This window comes from Aphelocoma coerulescens, chromosome 15 (assembly GCF_041296385.1).
Source record: "Aphelocoma coerulescens isolate FSJ_1873_10779 chromosome 15, UR_Acoe_1.0, whole genome shotgun sequence".
Classification (NCBI taxonomy): Eukaryota; Metazoa; Chordata; class Aves; order Passeriformes; family Corvidae; genus Aphelocoma; species Aphelocoma coerulescens.
Window position 1 is genome coordinate 2,653,452 of NC_091029.1, and position 25,887 is coordinate 2,679,338.

General features: G+C 40.3%; 1 protein-coding gene across 4 annotated transcripts; it reads left to right on the forward strand.

Annotated features, from left to right (window-relative positions):
• Positions 1-25: 25 nt before the first annotated feature.
• Positions 26-24,352, forward strand: MPHOSPH9 (M-phase phosphoprotein 9). 4 transcript variants are annotated; one of them, XM_069030757.1, is made up of 24 exons: positions 26-305; positions 2,720-2,852; positions 3,094-3,238; positions 4,407-4,496; positions 7,408-7,889; positions 8,138-8,261; positions 8,918-9,008; positions 10,224-10,330; positions 10,744-10,869; positions 11,666-12,102; positions 12,671-12,829; positions 13,772-13,859; positions 14,674-14,889; positions 15,743-15,790; positions 16,155-16,219; positions 16,640-16,741; positions 18,265-18,402; positions 19,088-19,263; positions 19,985-20,149; positions 20,471-20,591; positions 20,910-21,013; positions 21,835-22,040; positions 22,410-22,478; positions 23,366-24,352. In XM_069030757.1, the coding sequence occupies exons 2-24, from the start codon at positions 2,746-2,748 to the stop codon at positions 23,465-23,467; spliced, it is 3,468 nt and encodes a 1,155-aa protein (XP_068886858.1). In that variant the 5' UTR covers positions 26-305; positions 2,720-2,745; the 3' UTR covers positions 23,468-24,352. The 4 variants fall into 4 exon arrangements, with proteins under 4 accessions (XP_068886858.1, XP_068886859.1, XP_068886861.1 ...); XM_069030758.1 differs by lacking the exon at positions 26-305 and adding an exon at positions 545-598; XM_069030760.1 differs by lacking the exons at positions 26-305; positions 2,720-2,852; positions 3,094-3,238 and adding an exon at positions 5,135-5,167 and having other exon boundaries at positions 4,408-4,496.
• Positions 24,353-25,887: the final 1,535 nt, after the last annotated feature.

Consider the following 25,887-nt stretch of genomic DNA (forward strand, 5'->3'; position numbering starts at 1 on the left):
GGGGACTGTGCTCGCCCTCCAATCGGCTTTCTCGGGGACCGGCGCGGCGGCGCGCGCCAATCCCCTGGCGGCGGCGCGCGGGCTTTGCCGCGCAGCGAATCAGCGCGGGAGGCGCGGGCTGGCGCGCGCTCGAGGCGGCCAATCACCGGGCCGGGCTCAGTGCGGAGCGCCCTCTACCCCCGTCCCCGCGTTCGAAACTCTCGGCCGCCAATCGCCGGGCGGGCGGCGCAGGGCCGCGCCTGTTCGTCGCCTCACGGCCGCGGGAGAAGGCGGCTGCCGGGCGCCGTGGGTTCCCAGCGATGCGGGTATGAACCGAGCGGGCCCGGGGGCGGCGCCGCTGCGCTTGGCCGGGTCCCCGCGCCGGGTCCCGGAGCCGCGAGGCCGCCCCCGGTGCGCCGCCCCTTTCCCCGCAGAGTGACGGGCGGTGCAGCCAATCCGAGGTGGCGGCGCTGTCAACATCGCGGAGCGCGAGGGGTGGCACCCAATGAGAGCGGGGGGGCGGGGCTTGGCCTGAGCGGGGCGGGGGGGCGGAGCCGCGGGGGGGGCGCTGGTGAAGGGACGGGACCGTGGAGGGGCCGCGCCGAGTGAGGGGTGACATGTGAGGGGGCCCGGGGGACAGCGGGCGGGAGCGGGGCACTTGTGAGCGGACGGGACACACACGGAACCGGGGAGGGGGTCACGGACTGACGGGAGGCGGCCGCGAGGGCGCAGACGTGGCGAGAGGGATCCCTGCGAGGGCTGAGCCCTTGGGGCCCGGGCGGCTCCTGAGGACACCCTGGGGCGCTGCAGCCGCGGGGCTCGTTGTGCTTTCTGCGGGTCCCTCGAAGTCCGTGGGGAGATGGGGGCCTGGCGGCGGCGGGAGCGCCGAGGTGCCCTGTCACCGCTTAGGGATCTGCGAGGGATCGGAAGGAATCGGGTCTGGCTCAGGAAGCGATGCAGAACCTCACGGGTTCTGTGTCTGCGCTGGCGCCGGCGTTTGCATCGAAGTCAGCGCCGCTATTTTTGAGTTAAAACACCTCGCAGCTTGTTTTTTTGCAACCGTGCCCCTTTCTGCAGCGACGTGTCCGTATAAGGACCGTGCTGTGCTGTGGGATCGATGGATGACAGTGCTCCCGCAGCACAGTTACAGCTCACTAATATTTTCTTTTTATTGAGAACAGACTTCTAATGAGGTTATGAAACGAGCCTGTGTCACAGCTAAGTCCCACCCATTGCTGTGCTGCTGAGATAGGCCACCCATGATTCCATCCTGGGGAGACGGGGGTGACTGATGCAGCCCCCATCCAGCAGCTCCAGTGACAATCCCAGCCTCGGCTTTAGATGTCAGCTTAGCGGCCTGATAACCTCCCAGTTTTGCTGACTTCTGACCACTAGAAAAAGAAAAAAGCCGTCTTTTTCTTCTTTTCTTTATCCAAGAAGCTCTGCCAGAGGGATATGTGTGTCTGTGATAACTTCCTTCCAGTTCTGGCATTTTCAGCCCTACCCAGAGGAGGTAGTGAGTGAGTACCCGAAAAACATTCCTGCTAAAGCCAAGCAGGCTCCAGTAAAACAGGGAAAAATAGGGCAGTTGTTCATTAGTTTCCTCCTGGTGAAAATATTTTACACTTCTGTTAGAGATACATCTCTTTGTACTTGCAAATAATAAAAGCTTGAATCTGTAAAACGCATCAGCAGTTCTTTGTAAGCACTGTAAAGAGGAATGGTTGCGCTTTGGAGGTGTTGTGCTTCTTTAAGGCAGCAGGAAGTTATTCTTGGCATTATCAGACTACCAAGATTTCTTAATGTCTCTTTTTGCTCTCCATCCCTGAAATGATCATAAGGTTTTTCTTCAGTGTTAGAACACAGGCTGAATTCACCAGGGTGTAGAACATGCTGAAATAAGACCTGTGTAAGAACTGAATAATTAATATACTTCAAGGGTTTTCTTAGTGAAAGTATGCAAACTGGAAGAATATTTTAGTCTCTCTACAGCCAGTCTGCTTTGAAGGCTGTAAAACTATGGCCCAAGTATTGTGTATTTATTTATTTATGATGCTTTCAGTTAACCACCTGCTGGTTTTAACCACTGTGGGATTCCCATTTGACTCCTTTTTTGTTGTTGTTGTTTTATTAATTGGTCAGAAATGTAGCTCAAAACAATTTCAAAGCTTTCTGAATTAATGTTACATATTAACAATGAAACAAGTGATCTGTGAAAAAAATAAGCCAGATATTAACCCACAGAAGTGGCAGAATTGCTCGACCCCAGTCTAACTCAGCTGGTCTCAATTTTATTATTTTTGGCGAGTGTGTTTCTTCCAGTGAAGGTTCAGATCCTCAGTGACATTTCAATACATTGATAATAGGAGATTTCACACCTTACAGGTGGTCTGTGGAGCCCCAGATTTTAAAAAAACCACCAGTCCCACCCAAGCAGCGTGGTGTTACCTGGGATGTTTTGCATTCTGACATCCTTTACAGCCCGGTGTTAGATGTGTGATGCCCAGTTAGGAACCTCTCTGGCTTGTGGGAGGCCCAGCAGGCACGAGGCTGACTGAGCAGCTCCTGTTTGCAGGGGTAGCACGGGAGAAGAGGGAGCCTGGTTTTGGAATATTTGCACTTGCTTGTGGGGTGGTTTGGCTGAAACAACTGTCTCTTCGATTCCAATTCTATTCCTTCACACAATAAAGTCAAATGTTCTTTTAAAGAAAGAGTGATGCTTATTCCTCTCTGTTTTCAGGGTGATGTCATACTTGGGACTAAGATATGGAAAACTGCGATGTGGTGAATTCTGTACAAGGAACCCCTTCGTGTTCTGCAGACTCTGATGGCAGAAACACCCACAGCTCTGTGTGTAACTTGAATTGTAACAGGTAATGTGCCAAAGGAAACACTAGCAAATATTTTTGTTATTCTTTTGGTTTTGCTTAGTTAGCATGCCTTCACAGTAATATTTATATTAAGGTGAAATTTTTATTTCAACATGATGAGAGTTCCAGTGTAAATTGAGTGTATAATTCTCTTCTGGCAGTCTAGCCTATGCAGTGTATTGTTTTGGCCACTGTGTTGCACACCTGACACAATAAATAATTGTTTTTCCTCATGTTTCACCAGAAGTCCTTCATCCAATCCCAATGGAGTTTCTGGTTACTCAGGGAATACCAGGTCCTCATTAAAGCCTGATTCTGTTGAGCTGCTTGCCTCCTTTATGCAAGATATCCAGAACATTGGACATGCTGACATTGTGAGGAATTGTGAGGTATTTGATGTTAAGGTTTATTTTAAAAAGCTGGTATTAATGTATTTGCTTTGCATTTTGGAAGATGAATCTAATGATACTTCAGGAGAAAGACCTGCATATGTGTTTATTCTTCATGATGGGACAGAGCCTTTTACAGTAAGGGAACTAATCACCTGGCTGGATTTTACTGCAATTTTATCTTAGTGTTTTACAATATTTTATCTTTATATCTTGGTGTTTTATAATATGGATCTGAATATTTTTCCCCAAAGTTACAATACTTAAAGATAGCAGGTTTTTGAACTGAAGAATTTAAACCATTAAAATTGTAGCACATTGAACTGGTCTGAAATGATCCTAGAAATTAGAAGGTTTTTTTTCTGAAACGGGTTCTGTTTCCATTTGTAAAGATGTGTAGGTGATTAGTTTGTTTCCAGATTTAAACCAACGCAAAAATAATGATGTAGTTTCAATGAACTAATTCTCCCAAGCACTCTTTTGAATGTTTCTTGTCCTTTTGTGTTTCACATTTTACCATTATTTTTAGTCATCATAAGGAATATCAGTTTTCCATACCATGGGCTTGTTCCTGCAGAATGTTTGAGCTTTCTGGCTGGGATCCATCCAAGTGTGTGTTGACAGATGCTTAATTTGGGTTCTCTTTAACACCTCCAGGAACAGAATATTGATGTCTGTGTCCCGTGTCCTGTGCTTCAAGCACCAGGCTCCATAAACATTAGCATAAATTAGTTTTTAAACATCAGATTTTGCCACGTTTCAGGAGTGCTGTACATTTGATTTTTTTGAAGTTATCTTTTGGTTTCCACTGCGAAATTATGCATCATGGCCTTCAGCTGGATTGCTGAGGGAAAGACTTTCTTACTGAAGAGAATGGACAGAGGGGTGTTTAATTCTCAATTTTAGATTTGCCTGTAATTAATGGAACTGGAATCAACCTTTCCAGAATTTCACTGTTCTTTGCTGGCAGCTGTTCCTACTTTTAGTTTCTATTGATTGGCATGGTGGGGGCTGGATGTACTGTGGGGTGGGCAACCACAATGCTGTTATTCAACTTTGTATTGTGTCAACACCCAAGTATAGGATTGCAAAACTATTTGTAGCCAGAGAAAAAGATAAGAGATGCAATATGGCTGTGCTTTAATTGTTTTACTTTGTGATTTAACAGACAAGGTGGCTACAGCTATTGAGACTGGTAGAAAAACAATGTCAGGAACAAATAGTTGCCCAGCAAGAGCAGTTCCACCAACAAATCCAAGTAAGTAATGACTGTTCATGGAGGTAGATAAGGCTGAATGTTTTTTTTCTCCCCTCCAACCCCACATTCCTCCAAAACAATGCAGAGAGGCAGTTAATGGAAGTGGATGACTGGAGTGCTGTTTAAAGGATGCATATTTGAGACAGCCTTGGCTAATTAACAAAGTAACTGGTAGGAACCATTTCAGAAGTGATTTGTGGATTATTTGTTTTCAATTGTGTCGTTTTCACAAACTTTTGGTTCAGAATGTTCACATGGTAATAGGATTTTATAGGTACAAGGTGGTTTTTATTAACTGTTAGACTGTATAATTTCTAATTTTGAGAAAATATAGCTTTCTTTTCATTAAAAGTATTATACAACCTCTCATCTCCTCATCCAGACAGCATATAGGAAAGCCATCACTGTAATAGCTGAACATTTCTTTCACCTTCAGTTGAACAGTCTCCTTTCTAAGAATGAAAAATAACCCATGTGAAGGTTCATATTTTTGCTGGACTACATTTATCCATTAGAACAGAAGAAATGTATATGTATATATAACAGACAGTAATACTATAAATATATAATGCTTAATATCCTCATCATTTTGGTTGCTGTTTTTCCCTTCCCTTTCCTGATGCCCTCCACACTAGTAGTAATCAACAGTTCCTGAACTGAATTAACAAGAGGTACTGTCCTTTTATCCTATCTCCTGTTTCTCTGCCTCACCTCCCCAACTTCCCCCCCTCCCTCCCATCTTGTTCTTTTCGTCCCACCAGTGTTTCCTTACCCTTGTATTTCCTTCCTCTTACTGTAGTGGTTTGATTCACTTGTTGCTGATCATAGTCTTTACTAATCCATTGTGTTGGCTTTGCTGGTTTTTGTCTTTTTTTAATAGGAAAGGCTACCTCTGGAAGAGCTGAGGGTGTGGTGTCAGCAGGGACTTACTAACTGCATGGATTGCCACACTAAATGCAAAATCAACAGCTGTAACTGAGTTGTGTGAATGCATTAAATAAAATAAATGGAGCTATTCCAAACTTACACTGGTGTGCCAGTGACCTAGTGAAAACACTGAAACACATTCTAGTGAGAGTAATAAAAAGACACAAAAATAGTAATAATCTACTATTTGTGGTAGAATAGCAAGATGTTGCATCAGCACTGACATGATTCTGAGATCAGGTTTCCTCTGTGCTGGGTTTCAGGACCAATTGTGCTTATAAAAATCTTCATCCATATGGAAATAGGGATCAAACGACCTTGAGTTCCTTTTGGAATCAGTGGGGTCAGCCCTTGGCTTATGTGATCTATGCAACAGAAGACAAGTGTGCCAGGGAGAAGCTGTCACTAGCTGTGGATCATCCCAAGATCAGACTTTATCAAAGAGAATTTAAAAACAAAATTACAATCCCAAACTTGTAGAAAGCACTTCTTATTTTTCCCATTTTCTTTCATCTCTTGGAATTATTTGTGACTATGCAAAAAGAAGTAAAAATGCAATTTAATTGGAATAGGAGCCTTTCTCTTTTCCTGCACAGGGTATTAATGACAAAGATTAAATTTCAGTAGTGAATCTGATCTTCTTTCCCCCACTCCAGTTCTGTTCTTTCCCTTCTGTTCTCCCTTCCTTACCTTCCTGACAGAGTTGGATCACAGAATTAAAATACAAACGATTGCTGCAGTCATGATTGAAATCAATAGCAGAACACAAAACTTTGTAGTGGAAGGAAACTTAATCCCAAGTTTTTTGTTTGTTATTTTTGGCATAGAAGGACTGAGCTGGAATTCAATTGTTAGTTCTATGGCAAGTTAATAAAAAATCTGAGGCTTGATCCTGACTAGTATTACATGTAGGTTCCTCTGAAATTAAGCCTTCTTTTTTATTTCTTACTTTAAGAGAATAAATCGTTTTTGTTCAATTTGTGCTTTCCAGTCGCTATTCACATATGAGTAATGTATAGTTCTGTGAAAAAACATGAGTTCCATGTCCTCAAAATTATTGCAAGTTTTTTTCTTCTTTCTTTCCTGAGGGAATTAATTTGAAATACGTTCTTGGAAACAATTCTGTGCTCTGTCTTGTCGTGCAGGAGTTGTGTGCTCCTGCAGTTCAGTAATCTCAGTTGAACTCTGCAGAGGTGCTGGCCACGGGCACAAATGTGAAATCTCTTCACAGCCCTTGGCAAAAGCATGAATTATTTCTCAGAGCTGTTTCAGTATTGCCAGTGCACAACTGTAAAACTTAGAACTTAAAAGAAAATTACTTACCTGATATACAGAAATAACTCTTTTTAGACATTGTAGACAAAGGAGTAAGTGACCTGTTAAATCTGGTGATCCAGTTATAGGTTTGCTCCACTCCATCAGACACCAAAACAATCAAAAGGTAGAACTTTGTACCATATGAACCTGATAGCTTAATATCTAAATTGGGTTTTTTAAAGTCGAGTTTTATGCAAATAATCTTGCAGAGGTACATTATTCCTATTCTCATAATAGAGTAATGGTTAATACTTACATTAAAGCATCCTTGCAATCTTTAAAAATGTATATCCAAGTGAAAAAGTGTTTCAGACCTAAATTTAGCCAAACACCTGGATAGCTGGTATTTCTTTAGCTGGTTGGTAGGTAACTGTAGTTCTGAGGGCAATTAGTGAATACATTCATGCATGTTTTTTACATGAATAAATGACTACTGAGACTCGTAATTCACTGCATGGAATTAAGGATTGTTCCCATGGACATTTTACTGTTATGCACAGTATGTATTTATCTACTTTATGCATGAGATGTCTGCACATGAAAACTTGGAGTTACATGGAATAAGTACTCTAAATCTCCCACTAATAACATGAATCGAAGATGCATCAAAATAGGAATGTGATTTGTGGCAGGACCTCATGGGAATTGTGCCTTTTCCTCTGTGCAGCTGATTCAGGATGAGATAAAGCAGCTGGTGAGGTTGCAGAGCAGCACTCAGGGCGCCAGCAGGAGCCAGGGTTTGCCTGCCCAGCTCACGGACACCTTTTCATCCCTCCCGAGCCCAATGGGGATGCGCTCGGAGGCGTTTGAGGAGCAGGAGAGCATTGCCAGCCAGCTGAGATCCAGCGAAGGGGAGAAGCAGCCAGAGGCCTCTGATGTGCAGCAGGAATGCGTGGGCAGCGAGGCCTCCATGAACAGCGGCTACGGCACCCTGTCCACCTCGGAGCTGAGCCCTGGCCAGCCCAGCGGCAGCCGGGCCACAGACTGCATGGAGCACAGGGGTGCAGGTGTGGACAGCGCTCAGAGTGAAAGAGAACTGTTAGCAAAAAAACCAGAGCAAAACTGTTCATCAGGAAGGAATGACATTTTAGTTTTTCCCGCTGAATTTGAATATAAAGCCGATGAAGATCAGCGTGGGAAAAAAACCAGGTAAGTGGTAAACTTCCCAAATGTGTTAATTTATTATAGACAGTTCCCATTCAGTAAAAGCTGGTGGTCACCAGGAACCTGTCTTAAGTTGAATGGAACCTCTTGATGTTCTGCTGCTTGGCAGATAAATATATTTATTTAGCCTGATGTTTCTGAATGATGCAGATCTGCATCTCAAGTGTTTAGCTGTTGTAGATGTGTTTGGGGGAAATACTTTAAGGTGTATGTGTGTGTTTCTTACCATCTAGTAAATCTCTAACATCATGGGCACAAAAGTTGAAACAAACCCAACCAAAAAGAGTAACTGCAGATGAAGAGTGTGTGAGCTCTATGCAAGAAAATGAGAGAGTTAAGAGATTACCACTTGAGAACGTAAGTCTCTTTATTTCATTATGTTTTTCTAATGCTATTCTTGTAACTGGTATTTTTTCAGAGTTACAGCATGTTCTCATTCGGCATATACTTTCATATTTTAAGCATTTGGGCTCCCATTCACATATTTAAAGTTCATGTGGGCAAAGTTTACTTCTTGGATCATTCCATATTTAGGCACATAGCTATTTTATCTTACTTTGTTCATTGCCTAATTTTTGTCTTAACACGTCCCTAAGTGGCACAGGTTCTTTCCTTGTAGAGATAACGACCACATTCTCAGCTGAGGCTTCAGGTCATGGTAATTTATTGTGCCCTGTAATTTTTGAAGGATCTTTGATTTCAGCTGGTGATGCCTCTTCTGGCACGTGGGATTCTTTGTGTGTTAAGGCATTAACCACTTTGCTCAGGACAAAAGCACAGGCACATCTTAGGAAATACCAGTTTAATTATGTGCCTTAGCTTAGTCCCACTTTTGGCTATGATTACCCTCAATATAAGTTCTGTAGGTTTGGATCATGCTGTATAATTGTATTTAATCTCTTTGCTTAAAAGACTAAGAACATTTACATGTGATTTTAAAGATTATACCCTTGCTTTTTTTTCCTTTGCCTTGTGATTTTCCTTCTGAACTTGTTTTTCCATTGTAATTTTAGACAAACCTTACTGATGCTGCTTTGCCACCATACACTTTTTACCTCAATCAGCCGAAGGAAAGTCCAAATTCCATAGTGTCAGAAGCTTCAGGTATAGTTAATTTCTTGTACCTAAATTTCCTTTCTTTTGAATTCTCATTTTTAAAACTCTTACTGGAATGCATCTCCAATAATTTCAGGGAAGTGAGGAGGATTTAAGCACTGACAAGCTTTGCTGTGGCATTAATTCTGCTTCTTGCTCCTGTTTTCAAACTGATGGCACCTCTTGTGTATCACTGCTGGCAGATGTAGGACATGCAGCAGTTGGGTTTTTTTTTTTTCCAAATTTCTCAGCATTTCAAAGCTGAACCTGGTGTATAAAACTGTTTCATAATGGAATTACTGTTACTGTCGTGGTAGGGTATCAAATATTAGCATCAATGGTGTGGTAATTACAGGAGTTCGTGGTAATAGAGGCAGAATTCATGTAAGCCAAGGGCATGATGCAATAACTGCGTGACAAGAACAAAATAATGCAGTGTGTAATGTGGTGATTCTTTAATTTTGGGGGGAGGGTTGCTTTTTCTGTGTTTTGGTAAGGTTTGGCTCTGTTGTTTTGGGGGTGTATATGAGGGGTGGCTGTTGGTGGGTTTGCACGGGTTTGGGAGTGTTGGGTTTTGTGGTTTTTTTAATCAAAGCCAGAAAACTAATTCACATATTTTGATCATAACAGGGTGGATTCATTTCAGTAACAAACAGGGGCACAGAGATGCAGCCCTGCAAACTGTGTATAATTATTGCTTCTTCACAAGCCACTGAGAGAGGGACACATATAAGAAATTGAAGTGGGATTGAGGCTGTGTCTGTTCCTCTTGTGCCATCCCTCTTAGTCCTGGTAGTTTGTCTTTTTGCATGCTACAGAGTGCTGCACAAATTGAAGAGTTTGTAGCATCTGGGGTTGTTCCTTGGGTGGTACCAGTTTTAAGTGCTATACTGGAATCATTAGAAATACAAGTTGGCGGTAAATGAGGATTTGCCCCTTGAACACCAAATCTGTGTGTTTTAACTGATTTATAGCTTTTGTTGCTGGTGCTGTGTGATGTGAGACTGATTATGTTGCCTGTGCTTTGCACTGAGATTCTTGTAAGTCCTGGCCTGGTAACAAATACTCTAATGACATCCTTAAGCAGTGGATGCAAATAACTAATACAGCATTCTTGTTACTGACAAAATAACATTTTACTAATGGATTTTGGATTCTTGTTCTATAGCTGTGAGCTTGAAATTTGTAATTTTAATTTTATTTTGGTTTTTTTTTTCTTATCAGGACTTTCATACTGGAAGTTAGATGAAAAGGAGATGTATCACACTTTACCAGAGAATTTCAGAAGTGAGTGTCCTGATGTTTCCTCCACAAAAGTATCACCAGTTCAGGTAAACTTTGTACATGTTTAAAAGTTGTCATATAGTTTCTTGTCATCTTTGCTTTTTGCCTGTGATGGAAAGAACCAGCCCTCCAGAAGTTACATTCTCTGTGAGAGCTCTTTTGCTGTCTCAGTCTCTCATACCCTGGCTCTTCATTATTCCTGTACCCCACTAACCTCACTTGGAATTTACTGACCTTCTTTTGTCATTCAAAAGAAAATGTGTATAGGAGATGAAAAGTGACTAATATGTTAAAGGTGTATGTGCCTTGTTAAAGACCCTTTTGTAAGCTGGGTGCATTGAATAAAGCTGCCTGTTCTGAACTGCTTTATTAGCTAAACTCACCCCAGAACTTGCTTATCTCTCTTGGGAGTGGAGGATTGTGTTCAGAAAAAGTAATGTAGCGATTTTGCCTGTTGAAGTTGTCTTCTGCTGATGAAAGGAAGTTGTCATCACTGAAGGATATTTATCATAAAAGACAAAGGGAAAACAAGCAGATGCCAGACCAGAGTTTTATGCCTTCCTCCCAGTCAAGTCACCCACCAGAGGTAACACCAATTTCTTTACTTCGCATCTCACTTGAGGATATGTTGGGCTGGTTTCACATGGCTTGGCCCCTGCTGCCACCTCCAGTGTTACGCTGGAACAGCAGTTTTAGCAGCTGAGGGATGAAGCTTGGGAAAGGATCCAGCTTGAAAGAACCTCTAAGAACAGCCTGGGCAGAGAAGCACCTTTGCTGCACAACCTTGAGGATGCCGCAGGGACGGATGTGCTGCTGCTGAGGCTGCAGCTGGTGAGCTGCACGCGGAACTGCAGTGGCAGGAGCAGGGTTTTCCTAGTGCTTCCCACAAGACAAGTTCATTCCACCCGTGAAACAGAGCAGGCACAGGTTGTGGAAATGATTCTTTATCGTATCTGGTTTTTTATACAGCTCTCAGTCCTGTACATAACCCAGAAATGATGGCTGCTGTGTGACTGTATCATTTAGATAATTGATGAAGTGCTTTTGTAACCCTGCAAAGTTTTTGTTTCAACACAGAAACAGACATCTTAGTCCTTCAGTTTGCATAACTGAAATTTCAGAGGTTTTCTAGGAAGCTGCAGATGTTGGGTATGTCCTTTATTAATGGAAACTTAGAAACTTAAGTTGCAGTTGTTGGGAATGTGTATTGTCATTTCAGTGTTACAGATGCCTTCATTTTATTTGTCACTACCAAATGATTTTAATAATATTCAGTATAATATTGCAGTATGTTATATGGTTTACTGATGCCTTTAGATAAATTTTGTTCCTGTAAATGGAGTTAAATCACAATTTTTTTAGCATTGTGACTTATTTCCTAGATCTTGACGTTGGACCCAACCCTGCATATGAAACCAGGTCAGCAGAACCAGGGACGCTGTTTTTTCAATATTCCTGAAGACTCTACTCCCTTTTCTCCAGACTCTATGGCAGAGCCCGGATTTCCAAGTCATTGTGACACAGACTCTTTCTCACAGACAAGTAATTCATCTCAGTTAGATGATTCTCCAACACACCCTGCCAGCAGCAGAGCTGTGCGCTTGGACCTGTGGAGAAATCACCCCTTCCAAACTGAAAACAGGGCCAGCTCTCCCTTCCCAGTGGCATACAGGGATGCTGACAAGGATAATTTAGTCAACACTGAGGAGGAAGAAACACTGACTCTAACTCCATCTTCTGTTACTCAGTGTGCTGACAACAGTTTGCCAGATTACAGCCTTTCAGTGGCATCTGTTGAAGATCCTGTGGTAATGTCAAAGTAAGTAATTTTTTCTTTTTTTACAAGTCACAGAGCTGGTACTTTCATGAAACAAATGAAACAACAGTAGTAAACTAAACAAAATATGTGAGTTCTCTTGGTCATGTCTCTTTATACATAAAAATAAAAAGACATCCTTCCCTCAAAGGCTGTGTGAGGGAATTCATTTAGGCAGAGAATTTCAAAGTTCTGGGGGAGTTATGTTTTCCTCTTTGGCATCAAATGGTGGGAGAAGCACAGAATTAATGTACTTAGGAAAAATAAATATCCTCCATTTGCTGTTGAAGCTCTCATGATTTGCACATGGAAAAACACACAGGGCATAAGTTGCATGTATGAGGGCTTGTAAAAAAGTAAAGCTTTGTATTGTGTTTGTATATATTATTTGTGTATGATAATCATAATATCTCTCTGCCTTAGATGACAAAGCTGTTTTTGCTTTAGCCTGAATGCAAGTAGAGTTTTGTAAGAGACATTTATATGCTGAGTTCGTTATGTGCCAATGAATCCAGCAGTGTATGGTCATGTGGATGGCTGGAATTTTTAAAAATTCTTATATTGAAAATAGGATTAGGCAGAACCTGAGGGAAAAACACGCTCGGCACATCGCTGATCTACGAGCTTACTATGACTCTGAGATACAGAGCTTAAAACAGCAGCTGGAGTCAAGCCATAGAACTGCTTCATCTGAGGACCTGAAGAAAATCAATCAAAGTCTTGCTGACAGGTGCTCTTTGTCCTTCTTGTCTTTCTCTTTACGTGGTGCTCTTTACTTTTTAAGACTGAATATCCTTGTTTGGAGTATCTTGAAAAGTTTATGTCGCTCTTCAATTCTGAAGATTTCATGTATTTATGATACTAATATTTCCCTGTGAAATATAAATTTGGCATTATTTAATGCAGTTGCTAAGTTGTGGCTGCCCCATCTCTGGTTAAGGGGTTGGACAGGGCCCTGAGCAACCTCCTCTTGTGGAAGATGTCCCTGCCCATGGCAGAGGGGTTGGAACTGGATGAGCTTTAAAGTCCCTTCCAACTCAAACTGTTCCATGCTTCTGTGAAGATCAGTTCACTATTGTTAGACAGCAAATGTGGTGTTTGGACCAGAGTTCTTGTTTGACCTGAATTTTGCTGGAGCCAGTACAAGCTTTCCTCAGGAATGGCTGGCAGGCAGAGGTACTCCTGAGCAATTTGTAATGAAATGATCTGTGTTGGAAGACTGTGCTTTCCTGTCGTGCTGGTGAACATCACCCTTCTGTACCTTCCATGTCAGAACCACAGGAGACACAGGACCAGTCCTGAATTCATTGGTGGCTTTACCCTGGAGTCTGTGTGCCCCTGCTGTGTATTCCATTAGCTACAGCTTGGATGTTTGCTATACAGAGAATATTAATGTGATTTCTGTGGAATTATTGCCAGTCAAAATACATACTGCAAATTTAGACAGCTGAATACTTCACAAAATGGGTGTGTTCCCAGTTTCCTGCTCACCCCCCAGGGCACCACAGCTTTTCTGAGCAGAGACACTGCAGTGGCTGAAAATCGTGGGAGGAGATCACAGGCTGGGCACCAAAATTCATGGGGATGCTTGGGGAAGGAAAAAAGGCTGTAGAATGTAGATTTATTATTTGAAGATTTCAAGAGATTTGTTTAATCTATGTGTTATAAATAGGTGTGACCAGTTAGATGCAGCTCTGAATGAAGCAAGTGCTCGTATAAAAACCCTCGAAAATAAGAATAATGTGCTAGAAAAGCAAGTGGTAAGTGTTCTTAATTCAAGTTGCTTTTTAAGTAAAAGGGTTAAAGAAGGAACTTTTTCATTAATAAGCTGATCAGTGTTTCCATACTTTCTTTATTTTTAGCATTTCAACCTTTCCCTTAATGTATAACATCAGCCCACATGTTACACAGTGACTTTCCTGAGTTTCTTAGGATTCCCTACTTGAATCATCATGAATTTTGCTCATGAACTTTTTTCCATGTTAGCAGGGATCAAACAAAGTCTAAGAGTGACATACTGTGATGTGTTCATCACCTTTCTCTTTAAATATTCTTTATTTATTTTGTTTTAATTATTTTCTTATTAGAGCTGTGATAAAAGAAATCTCACCTATGCTGGGGCAAAAGTACTCTCTCTGGGTGTATTTGCAGCTTTTCTAGCTAGGCCAGACCTGTTTGCTTGTGCATAAATTAATGCATAGCTGCATTTATTAGTCAAAAATGACACTGTCATGAAAGTTGGACACTTTGTCATCAAAGTTAGACACCTGCAGAGACTAATTTGACCTTCTTTAGACATTTTTCTATACTGGAAAGTAAGTCAGTCAGATGGATTGGAGGCCTCACCTCTAGATATTTTAAATCCTATAAAATTCATACATTTTTGGAGGGTTTAGTCTTTATTTTCATTCTTTCTAAGTCAAAGAAATGAGCAAAAATCTTGTCTAGTTTATATACAGGTCTGCCCTTGCTTTCTGTGCAGATGACTTTAGATTATTCTTTGAACTGAAATAAACAATCTGCCAGGGAATAAGAATGTTTTAAAGGTCTTAAAGAATGTTTTCTGTCCTCCAGGCAGATTGGAGGGAGCGTTTCTACGCCATCAGCAACACTTCCAAAGTGCTGCAGGAGCGGCTCGAGGAAATGCGCACAACCCACAAGGAGAAGGACAACACCATCAGCCGCCTGAAATCGAGGCTTAAGGAGCTGGAGGAGGCCTTTGAGAAGGCTTACAAGTTATCTGACAATAAAAACACAAGGCTCCAGGAAGAAAACAAAATGTTTCAAAATGTGAGTAAGAAAATGGACGATGGTGTTGGCCAGGGGCACGACAGCAAGTCCTGGGTGTGAAAAATACTCTGAGTTTACCACTGGAAAGTCTTAATGCTCAACTAAGGAAACAGAAATGACTCAGCTGACTCCTTACTAGGCTGGGTGTTGGGGGGCACTATGGACCTAAAAGATACTTAAAACCAGTTATTGAAGGCAGCAGGTGTGCACTCGACGTGGTAACCCTTGCTAAAGTCTGTCTCAGCAATTCCATTACTCTAAGTGCTCTTAGTTAATTTTATTTTTGAAGATATTACATGAAATTATTTTGGAAAGTAATTTTCCTCTCTTAAGCTTGTTGCAGATGGACTAAACTTTTCATACCTCATCCCAACTTGCTAAAACTGTTCATTGTGTATAATTTTAGACTGAATCAAAGGAATTGTTCCTCTGATTCTTCAGGAAGAGCTTTATGGAATGCTTAAATGGATTGGCAGAGTGGGTATTGGCTGGAAAAGCTACTTCATACTTTAACTTCTTTTTTACAATTGAAATTTCTAAAGACAAAGTCACTTTTAAAGTCACTGAGGAATGTTACTGGTTCATTCATTCCGTTTCTTTAGAGACAAATAATTTGAAAATTAGAAATACATTCTTTAAGTAGCTGTCTCCTCTTGTCCTGTCTATAACTTTTTGTTCCAATTAAAGGATGATAAGAAGAGCTTAACAAATACTATTAAAGTACATTTTGTATCCCCTGTAGTGCTTCTGCATGTGTTAGACAAGCTGTTGAGATGATTTTACAGCAGCCAACAAAACTGTTAATTGGCTGTGGTCTCACTGTGGGTTTGTGTGTTCTTTTATTTTGTTTTAGCTTTTAGGTGAATACGAATCCCTTGGAAAAGAACATGAAAGAGTAAAGGTAGGCACACACTGGTTAATTAAAAACCCAAACATGCAAACTTTGTGATAATGTGCCACAGAATTAGCTGAATTAACTTAAATATTTTGAAAAAGCTCAAAGAGAAAGATCCATATTTATCTGTACTGATAACTTCCTTGTTCAGAGTCCTGGAGGCAAAAGGAAGGAAACTGGAATCTATTATTTTCCAGTCACAGACAGCAAAAATACTGCAAAGTCAAAGCCAAAGAAATTAATGGACCCTTTGAATAGGAAGATGTATTTAATGTATTTGTTTTCAAGACTGATGTGGAGTTACTTGGGCTTTATTTAATGCACTTCTGGAGTTTCTGGGTTTTTTACATTTTTCTTTGTGTCCTTGTAGGATACGTTAAATACAACTGAAAACAAATTGCTTGATGCAAACACAGAGATTTCTGATTTGAAAAGGTAACTGTGAAACTTATTATTGTTTTAACAATATGAAATACAACCTGTGGCCTAAACAACTTCTCCTAGAGTGTGAGGGTTGTAGATCTTGCAAGTTTAATTACATTTTATGAAGAATTTCATGTTGCTTTGTTGCTTGTACAGACTAAAAATCTCATTAATTTAGGATATGCATTATTTTCTACTCCCTCTGCCTCCACAGCAGTATCTCCTGGTCCTGTCTTTCTGGCCAGATTACGTGATTTATTTAACTTCAAATTCAAATACATATTTATATCCATATTTAGACAAACAGAAACACAGCAATTGCTCTTGTTCTCCTGCTTCATCCAGAATATCTGAATAAAAATGAGCAAACTCTTAAGAAATATGATGTTTCTTTTATGCCATTTACATCATCTCATAATGCATCTTTTTTAGGACAATTTTAAAACTTGAAGCTCAGCTCAAGCAGGTGGAGCATGAAAATACACTGAAACTTCGCCATATAAGTGAAAATCGTGTAAGAACCTCTTGTGCCAAGTAAGTGAATATTCAAACATGAAAACAATGTATTTTGGAACAGCTTTTAACATGTTTGGCTAAAAATGGATCAACATGAGGTCACTCCATGGGCTAAACTGGATTAAACACATGTGATGTAATCCAGAGATTTGATGTGCCAAGAAATTATTAAACCCAAACAAATACTGTGGATAATGTATCTCTGACTTGGCAGACTGTCCCTTCCCAAATGAGTGTTTGCTAGGTCCCAACTGCTCAGCTGAATTTCTGTACTCCACAAAGATCTTGGGAATACAATCTGATAGTCTGATTAGGCATTGGAGGTTTTCTTTGTGTGTCATTGGTGTGAAAGGCTGATTGCTGCTTGGTATGGTTCTAAATAAAGTCTGTACAGGTGTCCTGAGAGTGGAAGTTCAGTTAGAATGAATACTCTGGTTTGAATTGGGAATTTATGTTAAAGAAATTCAAGTTGATCTGTGCTCTGGTTTTGTTTGTTTGTTGTTGGAGGGACTTTTTTACGTTTTAAAGGCCTGGAAAGCTTTTTCCCCCTTTGATTTTTATTACTCAGTTATGGCTTGTCCAGTGTCTTTCCCATCTCAGCACTGATGCTGTGGAGCCCAAAATGACAATTCATGTGATTTGGGGATGTCCATTTGGATGTATTGAACAGGAGTATTTTGGGGAGATTTAAATATTGATGATTACAAAGACGGAAATAATTTATGTATTAAAATATTAGAGGGACAGATTTCTGCTTAAAGCTCTTTTAATATTTATGAACCAGACCCCTCAACAATGAACAGAAAAAGGAAGACCATGTTCATCAGGGAGGGGGACCCAAGAGCCAAGATGGATTTAGAAGTTAATCTGTCCCTAACTGATCTCAGAGGCTCAAGGAAAGCCTCATTCCAATTGAATGCCCAGCAGGACAGATTTACAGAATAGTGCCTATAGGTCATAGCTTGGGTAAACAAGATCCTTTTTTCCTAATTATCTTCTTTCCTGTGTATAGAAATCACATTTTTCTTTTGATAGTTCAAGATAATAATTATACTAATTGATGCTTGTTAGTTAGTATTTATCACTCTCGGGTCATCAATGCTGGTTTTTTCTTTTCTTTTTTATTTTTCTAATAATTGTTGTCCAAAGGAAAGCTGAGATCAGATGCTCTGAACTACTGCAGTAATCTCCACCAAATGTTTTCATTTAATTAGTTGAGATCTACTTGCAACCCAAACCTAGGGCTGAGTAAGCAGCATTAAATTACAGGAAGATCTTTGTGGAGCTCTGCATTCTGAGCATATTGTGTAATTTAGACTGAAACCTCAACATATGATTTTTTTCCCAAATATTTTATTTTTGCTTTACAAGCATGTTTTAAAAAGCAGTTATTTTTTCCACAGTATTTACAAGTTTATTGTATATTTGTTTCTGTTTACTGGAATAAATTGCAGATTTTTCTTAAAAAACAAAGCAGAAACAAACAAAAAAAAACCAAACTCCAAAGCTTTTCATAATTTTGAAGCTTTTTATTCCCACAGCAAGTTGGGAACTCCTGATGTCAGCAGGAGAAAGTGGTTGATACCAGGAGCTGAATATTCCATTTTCACTGGGCAGCCTTTGGAGGGCCAGGAAAGCCCCAAAGACAACAGGTTGGAAGAAACCTATATTCCTTCTAGGTGAGTTGGTTTCCTTCAGTGCCCACCATGATGGAAAGTGGAACACTTCTAAAAAGTAATAAAGTAGAACACTTACAAAAATTTTATCCAGAATTGACTGGATTCATGTTTCTAGATTTTGTACCTCTTAAATAGAGTTTTCCAAAAATTTGTCAATGCTGTAGGTGCTATAAAATTCCTTAAAATTCCTTAAAATCTTCATTCCCTCACCTGCTGTGACTCAAACAGGAGCAGCCTTCAGCACATTCTGTGAAGGAGCAGAAATCCTGCCCTGCCTCTTGTGCTGCTCTCGGTGTTTGTGTCCAAACCTGCTCTGGGTTTGGGCACCGTGTGCTCTCTTGTACTGTGAGCTGTGGCACTTGGCTTCTGCTTTCCACCAGTGGGAGGCTTCAGGTGTAACTTGGGAGTTTGTCTTCTTATTTAGAAGTTTCTAAAGCCTCTGTCAGGACATAGTTCTGAGAACAGGTTGAGCCACCAAATTAAACTCACACTGTTCGACTTTAGATTCCTGAATTGACTCTAACACAACCCTCTGGGGTTCTTGGCTGACATCAAAAGCATCCTTACTGAAAATCTTAAACTAAATGTCTTCATGTTTTTGTTTATTCTGTTCATGTTTGGGTATATGTAATAACAAAAACCTTGATCTTCTTTTTTTTCCTTCCACCACCTCACATTCTTTAAGGCACCATTCTCCTCCTGAAAAAGACTCCTCACAAGAAGATTCTTCAACAAACACAATAGAAAAGAAAGAAAACGAGATGTCAGAAGCACCAATTATAAAAGCCTTTAAAGAACTTGAAGAAGGAAAAGTATTTAAAGATTGGGGTACACAGACAGAAAAAGAAGATGCACCAGCTAGTAACTCTTATTTTTGTATTCCTGAACATGTCTTTACTGGCTTTTCTTTGTTTGCATGTCTTCTGGCTTTGGTATTCTCAGCATTCAAGTCCATCAGGCTTCAGTGATGGAATAAAAACAGTTTTAGCATGCAAATTTGTGGGGTTCTCCTAAGAAAATTCAAAGTTAGATATCTAAGTGATTTGTTTAGAATAGGGGGAATGCAGAGGTTGTTGTTAGGTCTCAAGCTGGAGACTAGTTAATGTCCCCTTTTCTAAGAATATCTCAGTCTTTATAAACATGTTACTGGAGTCCTAACAAAGCTCTGGCTGCTGTACATCCATTTTAGTTTCCGTGGTGGTGTATGGGAATGGTATTAAGGAAGTGGGAGTGCACTGAGCTGTTGTAACAACACTGATTTAGAGAAAACATTGAGTCTTTCTTAAAAGCTTATATTCTGGGCCTGAGGCAGGTCCTCCAACCTTTCCCAAAAGACACTTTTGGCCTGATTTCTACTGTTTCTCTATTAAGCAGTATTACTCAGCATCATTTCTCCCTCACACACTGCAAAGATCCTTTTTCATGAGTTAAACTGTCTGATCCAGGAGTAGGAAGAGAGACTTGAGCTAAACAGCACAAATACATTGATGTGAGGGAGAAAAAGCTGAGTTCGGGGCAATATTTGTGAGTTCTTGTGTTGAAAATAATTGATTAATATAACAACTTCTTTTCTTTTAATTAGAGCCATCAACTCGACGTCAGACTGTTGGGTTTGTAGAACCTTCTTTGGTTGCAAACCGATCTCCAGAGAAAGGGAAAGACCAGCACAGACCCAAGCGGTTCAGCTCCCCCTGTGGCCAGAGGTCATCGTCCCTTCCTCCTGCAAACAGGAAATCCAGCACTCCCAGTCAGTGCTTTTCTCAGCTCTGCTTTGTATTACTCAAACAGTAGAATCAAATCATGAAAGGCTGCTCTAGAAGATGGAAAAATAGAGACAGGATTTCTGCATTGTTCCGACAGTCTGAAAAAAACCCATGTCTGAGTTTTGAGTTTATTTTGTGAGAGTTCTGAGTTTATTTTCATTTTTCCATGTTGTGAAGCTCTTCTCATCTAATTTAGTTAAACATGTAGACAGCTTTGAGGAGCATTCTTTTAAGCTGTAAGCACATGAGTGGGAGGTACTGCACTGGGGAGTTTAAGGTAGATAAACATACTTTGTCTTTTGCAGCAAGAAGAGAGATAATGTTGGCACCAGTGTCTGTGACATACAGCCCAAAACGATCTCCAAAAGAAAACCTCTCTCCTGGATTTAGCCATTTGCTTAGCAGAAATGAAAACACAGTGACAAGGTACGAGTCTGGTGAATACAGTTGTGTTCTGATCATTACTAGAGCAGCAGGATTTTTATACAGGCTTAATGCTGCTGTTTCTTGTTCATTAGATGTCCTCAAAAATGGGTTGTGAAGATTTCTGAATATAAAGCTAAGCTGTATTTTTTAAAATCTGGCAAGGAAAATCTAGAACGATTGAACAGGATTTATAAGACTTACAGGCTTCTTCTAAAAAAAAAATTGTTTATTCAACCAAAAGGTGTAAAAGTAGAAAATAATGTATTGCGTGATACATGGTTTCTAACCAGTAATTGCTGTGTGCTTCCTGCTCTGTAGATTTGATATACTTCTAGATGACCTGGAAACTGGTCCTACTTCTACTTTACAGCACAACAATCCAAGGAAAAGGCTCCAGTTTCACTCACTAGATGATGTAGAAGGTAATCTGTCAAAGTGGAGGGAAACCGTTCTTTATTTTTGTACCACGATTCTTTCCACAGTGCTGGCAGCTGCTTGACTGGAAAGCTGACTCTTTACTCTGTGAAGTCCAGCTTTTAAAAATCCTCTAAATCTTGGCTTATTCCTGTAGACAGAGAAATCCTGTTCCTACAGTATTTTGTCTTTATGTATATGTGTGTGTGCACAAACACAGCAGAACAAGATAAATAATTAAATTGAGAAAGAACGGCAATATATTTCCCTGTGCTTAACTCAGTTGTACACTGCATATCTTAGTGGGGTCTATATTAAGATGTACATACTGAGTCATACTAATAAAATTCTCTTGCTAAACATTGCATTACAGACAGCAAAGAGTAACTGTAATAAAACCAGTTGTTTCAGATTTTTGGAAATGATTGATCTTTTCTCACTTTGGTAATCCTTGTCACAATGTTCTGCTTTTTGGTTTTATTGATGCTCTTATTTAGACTGGTGTTTGCATGACAACCAGTCAGCTTGTTGATATTTAGAAATGTACCAGTAAAAGTAATTCCTAATTAGTACAACACGGGAATCTGTTTGTTAACCAAAAAATATGCTGTGTTTCAAAGATCACTTGAAAGATGACCCATACAAATGTTTTACATTCTTTTGGGAAGCTGTTTAAGGCAAGTGACTGAGGCTTTGCTTGTCCCTCTCCTCGGTTCGTGCACTGCCAAAACCACACTGCTTGTGCTGTCATTAGCTTCTTTTTCTGTCCTGTGTAACAATTTCCCAGATAATAACAAAACAAATAAAAAGACTCCTGTTCTGTTGACAGGAAGGCAGCACTCAGGTGTCAGACACAGCTCCTGTGCCGAATCCGTCAGTAATGGAATGAAGAAAGCGGCAGCTTGGGATGAGAGGAGCCAGAGATATGAGGCAGTGCAGTCACCTTGTGAAGAAGACTTCAAATACACAGCAAGGATTACAACTCTGGCTGAAACAGAGAGGCTTTTTGATGAGCTGACTCACGAAAAGCAACAGGCAAAGATTATTTTTGTTTTCAAGTTGTGAGAAATCATAATTGTTGTATGAGAGGTGAGGGATGGAGCCATTTATCCATGCAATGCATGGCTGAAATTCATGCCCAACTTCAGTGTCGCATCAGGAATGTGCCATTATCCTTCCCTGCTCTACTTGCAGTCCTTCCCTGTCCCTGAATTCATTACAGGAGAGTCACTGTAACACAAACACAGTGTGGGTGGGGGTTAGCAGAGTATTACGGTGTTAAAGAACAAAATTCTCCATGTATCTGTAATTCATACACCTCACCTCTCTTTCTGTAAGAGGAGTTAGGAAGGCTCATATTGGTTCTTGAAACTAATTTACAGCTGAAGTGTTTTCTGTTATTAGATTGAGGCTGCACTGAGCCGAATCCCTTGTTCTGGTGGAAGAATGACCTTGCAAGCGAGACTAAATCAGGTGAAAAAGCTTCTCTGTACTACTGTTCTCTTTTGTTCTTCCCCAATTTGAGAATACATAATGTAGAAGGAGGATCCTCTGGGTTGTAAGTGTGATTACTGTGGGGATTATTACATAGTTTTTGATTTTTATGTTACGGTTTTATATTGTTTATATCTTTTATTTTTTGTACATGGGATGCACATTGCCAAATTACTGCAAGAAGAGTCTGTTCTTGTGCTAACACTGAGAGGTAGATAAAGGCAATGCATTAACAAAATGCAGTGGCTATGAAGTAGATCCCTGAAGCTGTAGAGAGGATGTTGTGCTGTAGGAGAAATTGAAAAGTTTAGTTTTTGTTTGGTTGGGTTTTGTCTCCTTGAAAGTATAAAGAAGAAAGTAAGAAGATAAGTAGTTTAGGTGGAATACAGGGAAGTGCTTTCTGTGGAAAACTCTGCAGACTCTTAATAAAAACAAGTGTCTGAAAGTTGTGTTTTAGAGCTCTCCACAAAGCCTTAACTTCAGCATTTCCTAAATTGTAATCCCAGGGCGTGTTACCAATTTAGCAATTTGAAATTAAAAGTGCATTCCAGTAAATCAATACTGCCACTCGCTGCAGTGATCAGCTCTTTCCTAAATGTGCCTCCCTAATTATCAGTCCTAATTCTTGGCAGATTTCTCTCATGGAGTTTCATAAGTCACATGATAAAAAAGCCAACAAATACATAAAAATAACATGACAGGTTTGTAGGTCTGGCTCTGGTTTTTGGGTGATAACAGAATGCTCCCAAGGCCTCAAAAAGGATACCAGGAATATAGGAATGATAGCAGTTTCCTAATTTTAGAAGGATCATTGGTTTTTATGATATATTACTAATGCTTTTTTGTTCTTTTAACTGTTCTTTTAGGAAGCCCTGGAAGATCGTTTGGAAAGAATTAATAGAGATTTGGGGTTAATACGAATGACTCTGAAAAGATTTCATGTTTTAAGAACCTCTGCGAATCTTTGACAATTCTCTCTTGACTGCAAATATACTTTTTTTCTGCACTAATATATAAGGATGCACTCAGTAAATGCAAATTGTTTTGTATTTTTATAAACCCTGAAAAGTAGTTTTGCAACCGTGTTACCCTTTACAAACAGCAATATTTTGTACTTCAAACAGCCACCTCTATTTTAAACTTATTTTTGTTACACCTGAGAAATCAATGTTTATCCTGTATTGTAATATTTTTAGAAATATTAATTATTTTTAAATAGCGATATTCAATTTATAATAAGAAACTAAAAGGCAGCTTGTTTTCAGAAAATTAAAGTGTTACCCTTTTGCACTTGGTTTTCCTCCACCATTTTATAAATATTTATGGTGTGATGTAAATATTAGCCAAGAGGAGATTTTGGACTTTAATACAAAAAGCAACATGAGTTACCTGTGTTGAAGAGAACTGCTGTTCTGTGGTAAATCCTTTTAATTTAAACCTTTAATGGATATTTTTCATTGTGACAGAACTGTGAGCAGTACTTGCACTATGGCTGGCTGGGGCAGGAAAATCCTGCTCCAATTCATCTGATGTCTCCCAGCAGTCACAGTGAGGGGTGTTTTGATACTGTGAGTACCAGGATTCACCTGACAGCAGCCTCCCTTGTCTCCCAGTGAACAACTCGACTCCAGCTGACACTCCAGGACTGGAACTCCTTACCTGAAGTTACTGGTTCCATGTGTCAGACTGGGTTTCGTGCCAGTGTTCTGTTCGTGTACATTTCATGTATTTGTGAACGTAAATGGGTTTTTCTTGGTGAAAAATACATATTTGCCAGTTGACATATTGTTGCATTACTGTCCAACATTGATACTTTGGTTTGTATTTTAATATTTAATAAATGTTTAATTAGATTCTGTCCTCCTGCCCAAGTACAATAATAGGCTCTGGGATATTACATCAGCGATAATGTAGGTTTTAATCATATTGTGTGTTTCAAATTCTGTCCTTGTTCAAGATGTTTAGCCACCAGTGATGTGATTATAGGGCCAGAATAGCTGTCATAAAGGAAGCCTGAGAAGGTCTGATTCTAAAATTAGAGTGCTGTGGTTTAAGATATTTGATGAAGAACTGTCCTACCCATGCACGGTCTTTTCAAAAATGTTGTCGTTTTTCCAACCCCTTCTGCCCTGTGGGTACTTCCAGTGCAAGATCAGAGCCAGGCAGAAGTCAAGGATGGTAGTTACTCATTTTCCCCTTTACTCTAAAATGCAGAAATTGGGTCTGAATGCTTGGAGAGGACTTGCTCCAATGTATTTCCAGTCTCCACAAAGAGATGTACAATTCTGATGGCATTCCATGTTCTCACTGGTAATTTTTACTTACAAGGGGTTAAGGGCGAGGAAATAGAATCCCTTCCCTGCTTAGCTCTATTCATCTGCAGTTTTCCCACTATTTTGTTATTAACAGGCACAGTTTTAAAGCATTCAGAAATACCAGTCAGCCAGCGGGATTTTTCCAAGGAATCCATTACAGGAAAATTTCATGAGTCCAGTAATGGTCTTGTTTTCTTTCATCAGTGCTACAGCAAAACCAAAGAATTTTCCTGACAGACATTAGAGGCAAGTAGGTAAATCAGCTCAGCTCTTTCACTGCCTCTCCTTCTAACCTCCCTTCATCTCCACTCCATTCTTTCCAGCACTATTCATATTCATGGACTCTTTTTTATTACATCCCAAAAACTGAATTGTGAGTCAGAATTTATTTTTTAATCAAAAGTCCTCCTCCATCTGTTGGAGCTCTTTAGGCTATTTCTGTTCTATTATAACACTGAAGGTTCGGGGGGGGGGGAAAGTGTTGCTTTTAGTAAACTTCTAGGCCAACCTTCTCAAATAACTGTGACCTGTTCAGTGTGGTGCCTTTGGCCTGATTCATCAGAGGGGCAGAGGCTCTGCAGTTCCAGATTAAATCAGTGGGAGGCCTGAATGCTCAGTGCTCCTGAAAATCAGACCCGAAGCACCAAAAACTGGGGCACAGGGAGCGTTTACTGTGGGAACCAGGACTGCTGGCCATGCCCTTTGCCGGACACTGTCCTTATGTTTTTAATCCCCTTTCAACTTCCCCTTAACACGAGAAAATTGCCTTGTTCTCTCTTTGAGGACACATAAGGACTTTGAGAGAACCAGAGGAGCTTATACTTCCTCTGCTGAGGACTTTAGTCATCTTCCTCTTGTGTTCTTACCTGACACCTCCCAGCTATGTTGGCATTTATCTCCTTACCAGATCTACGAGGTCCTGCCTGGAGCCCCGGGCTCTCCTTTGCCCTTGCAAGACACTCCCATGCATAGTTTTCTCTATGATAATAAACATTTCAACTCCTTCAGCTGTGAGATTTAAACTTTGGAAAATAGAATTTCTGTTTGTTCACATCTCTAGAGAGCAGATTATT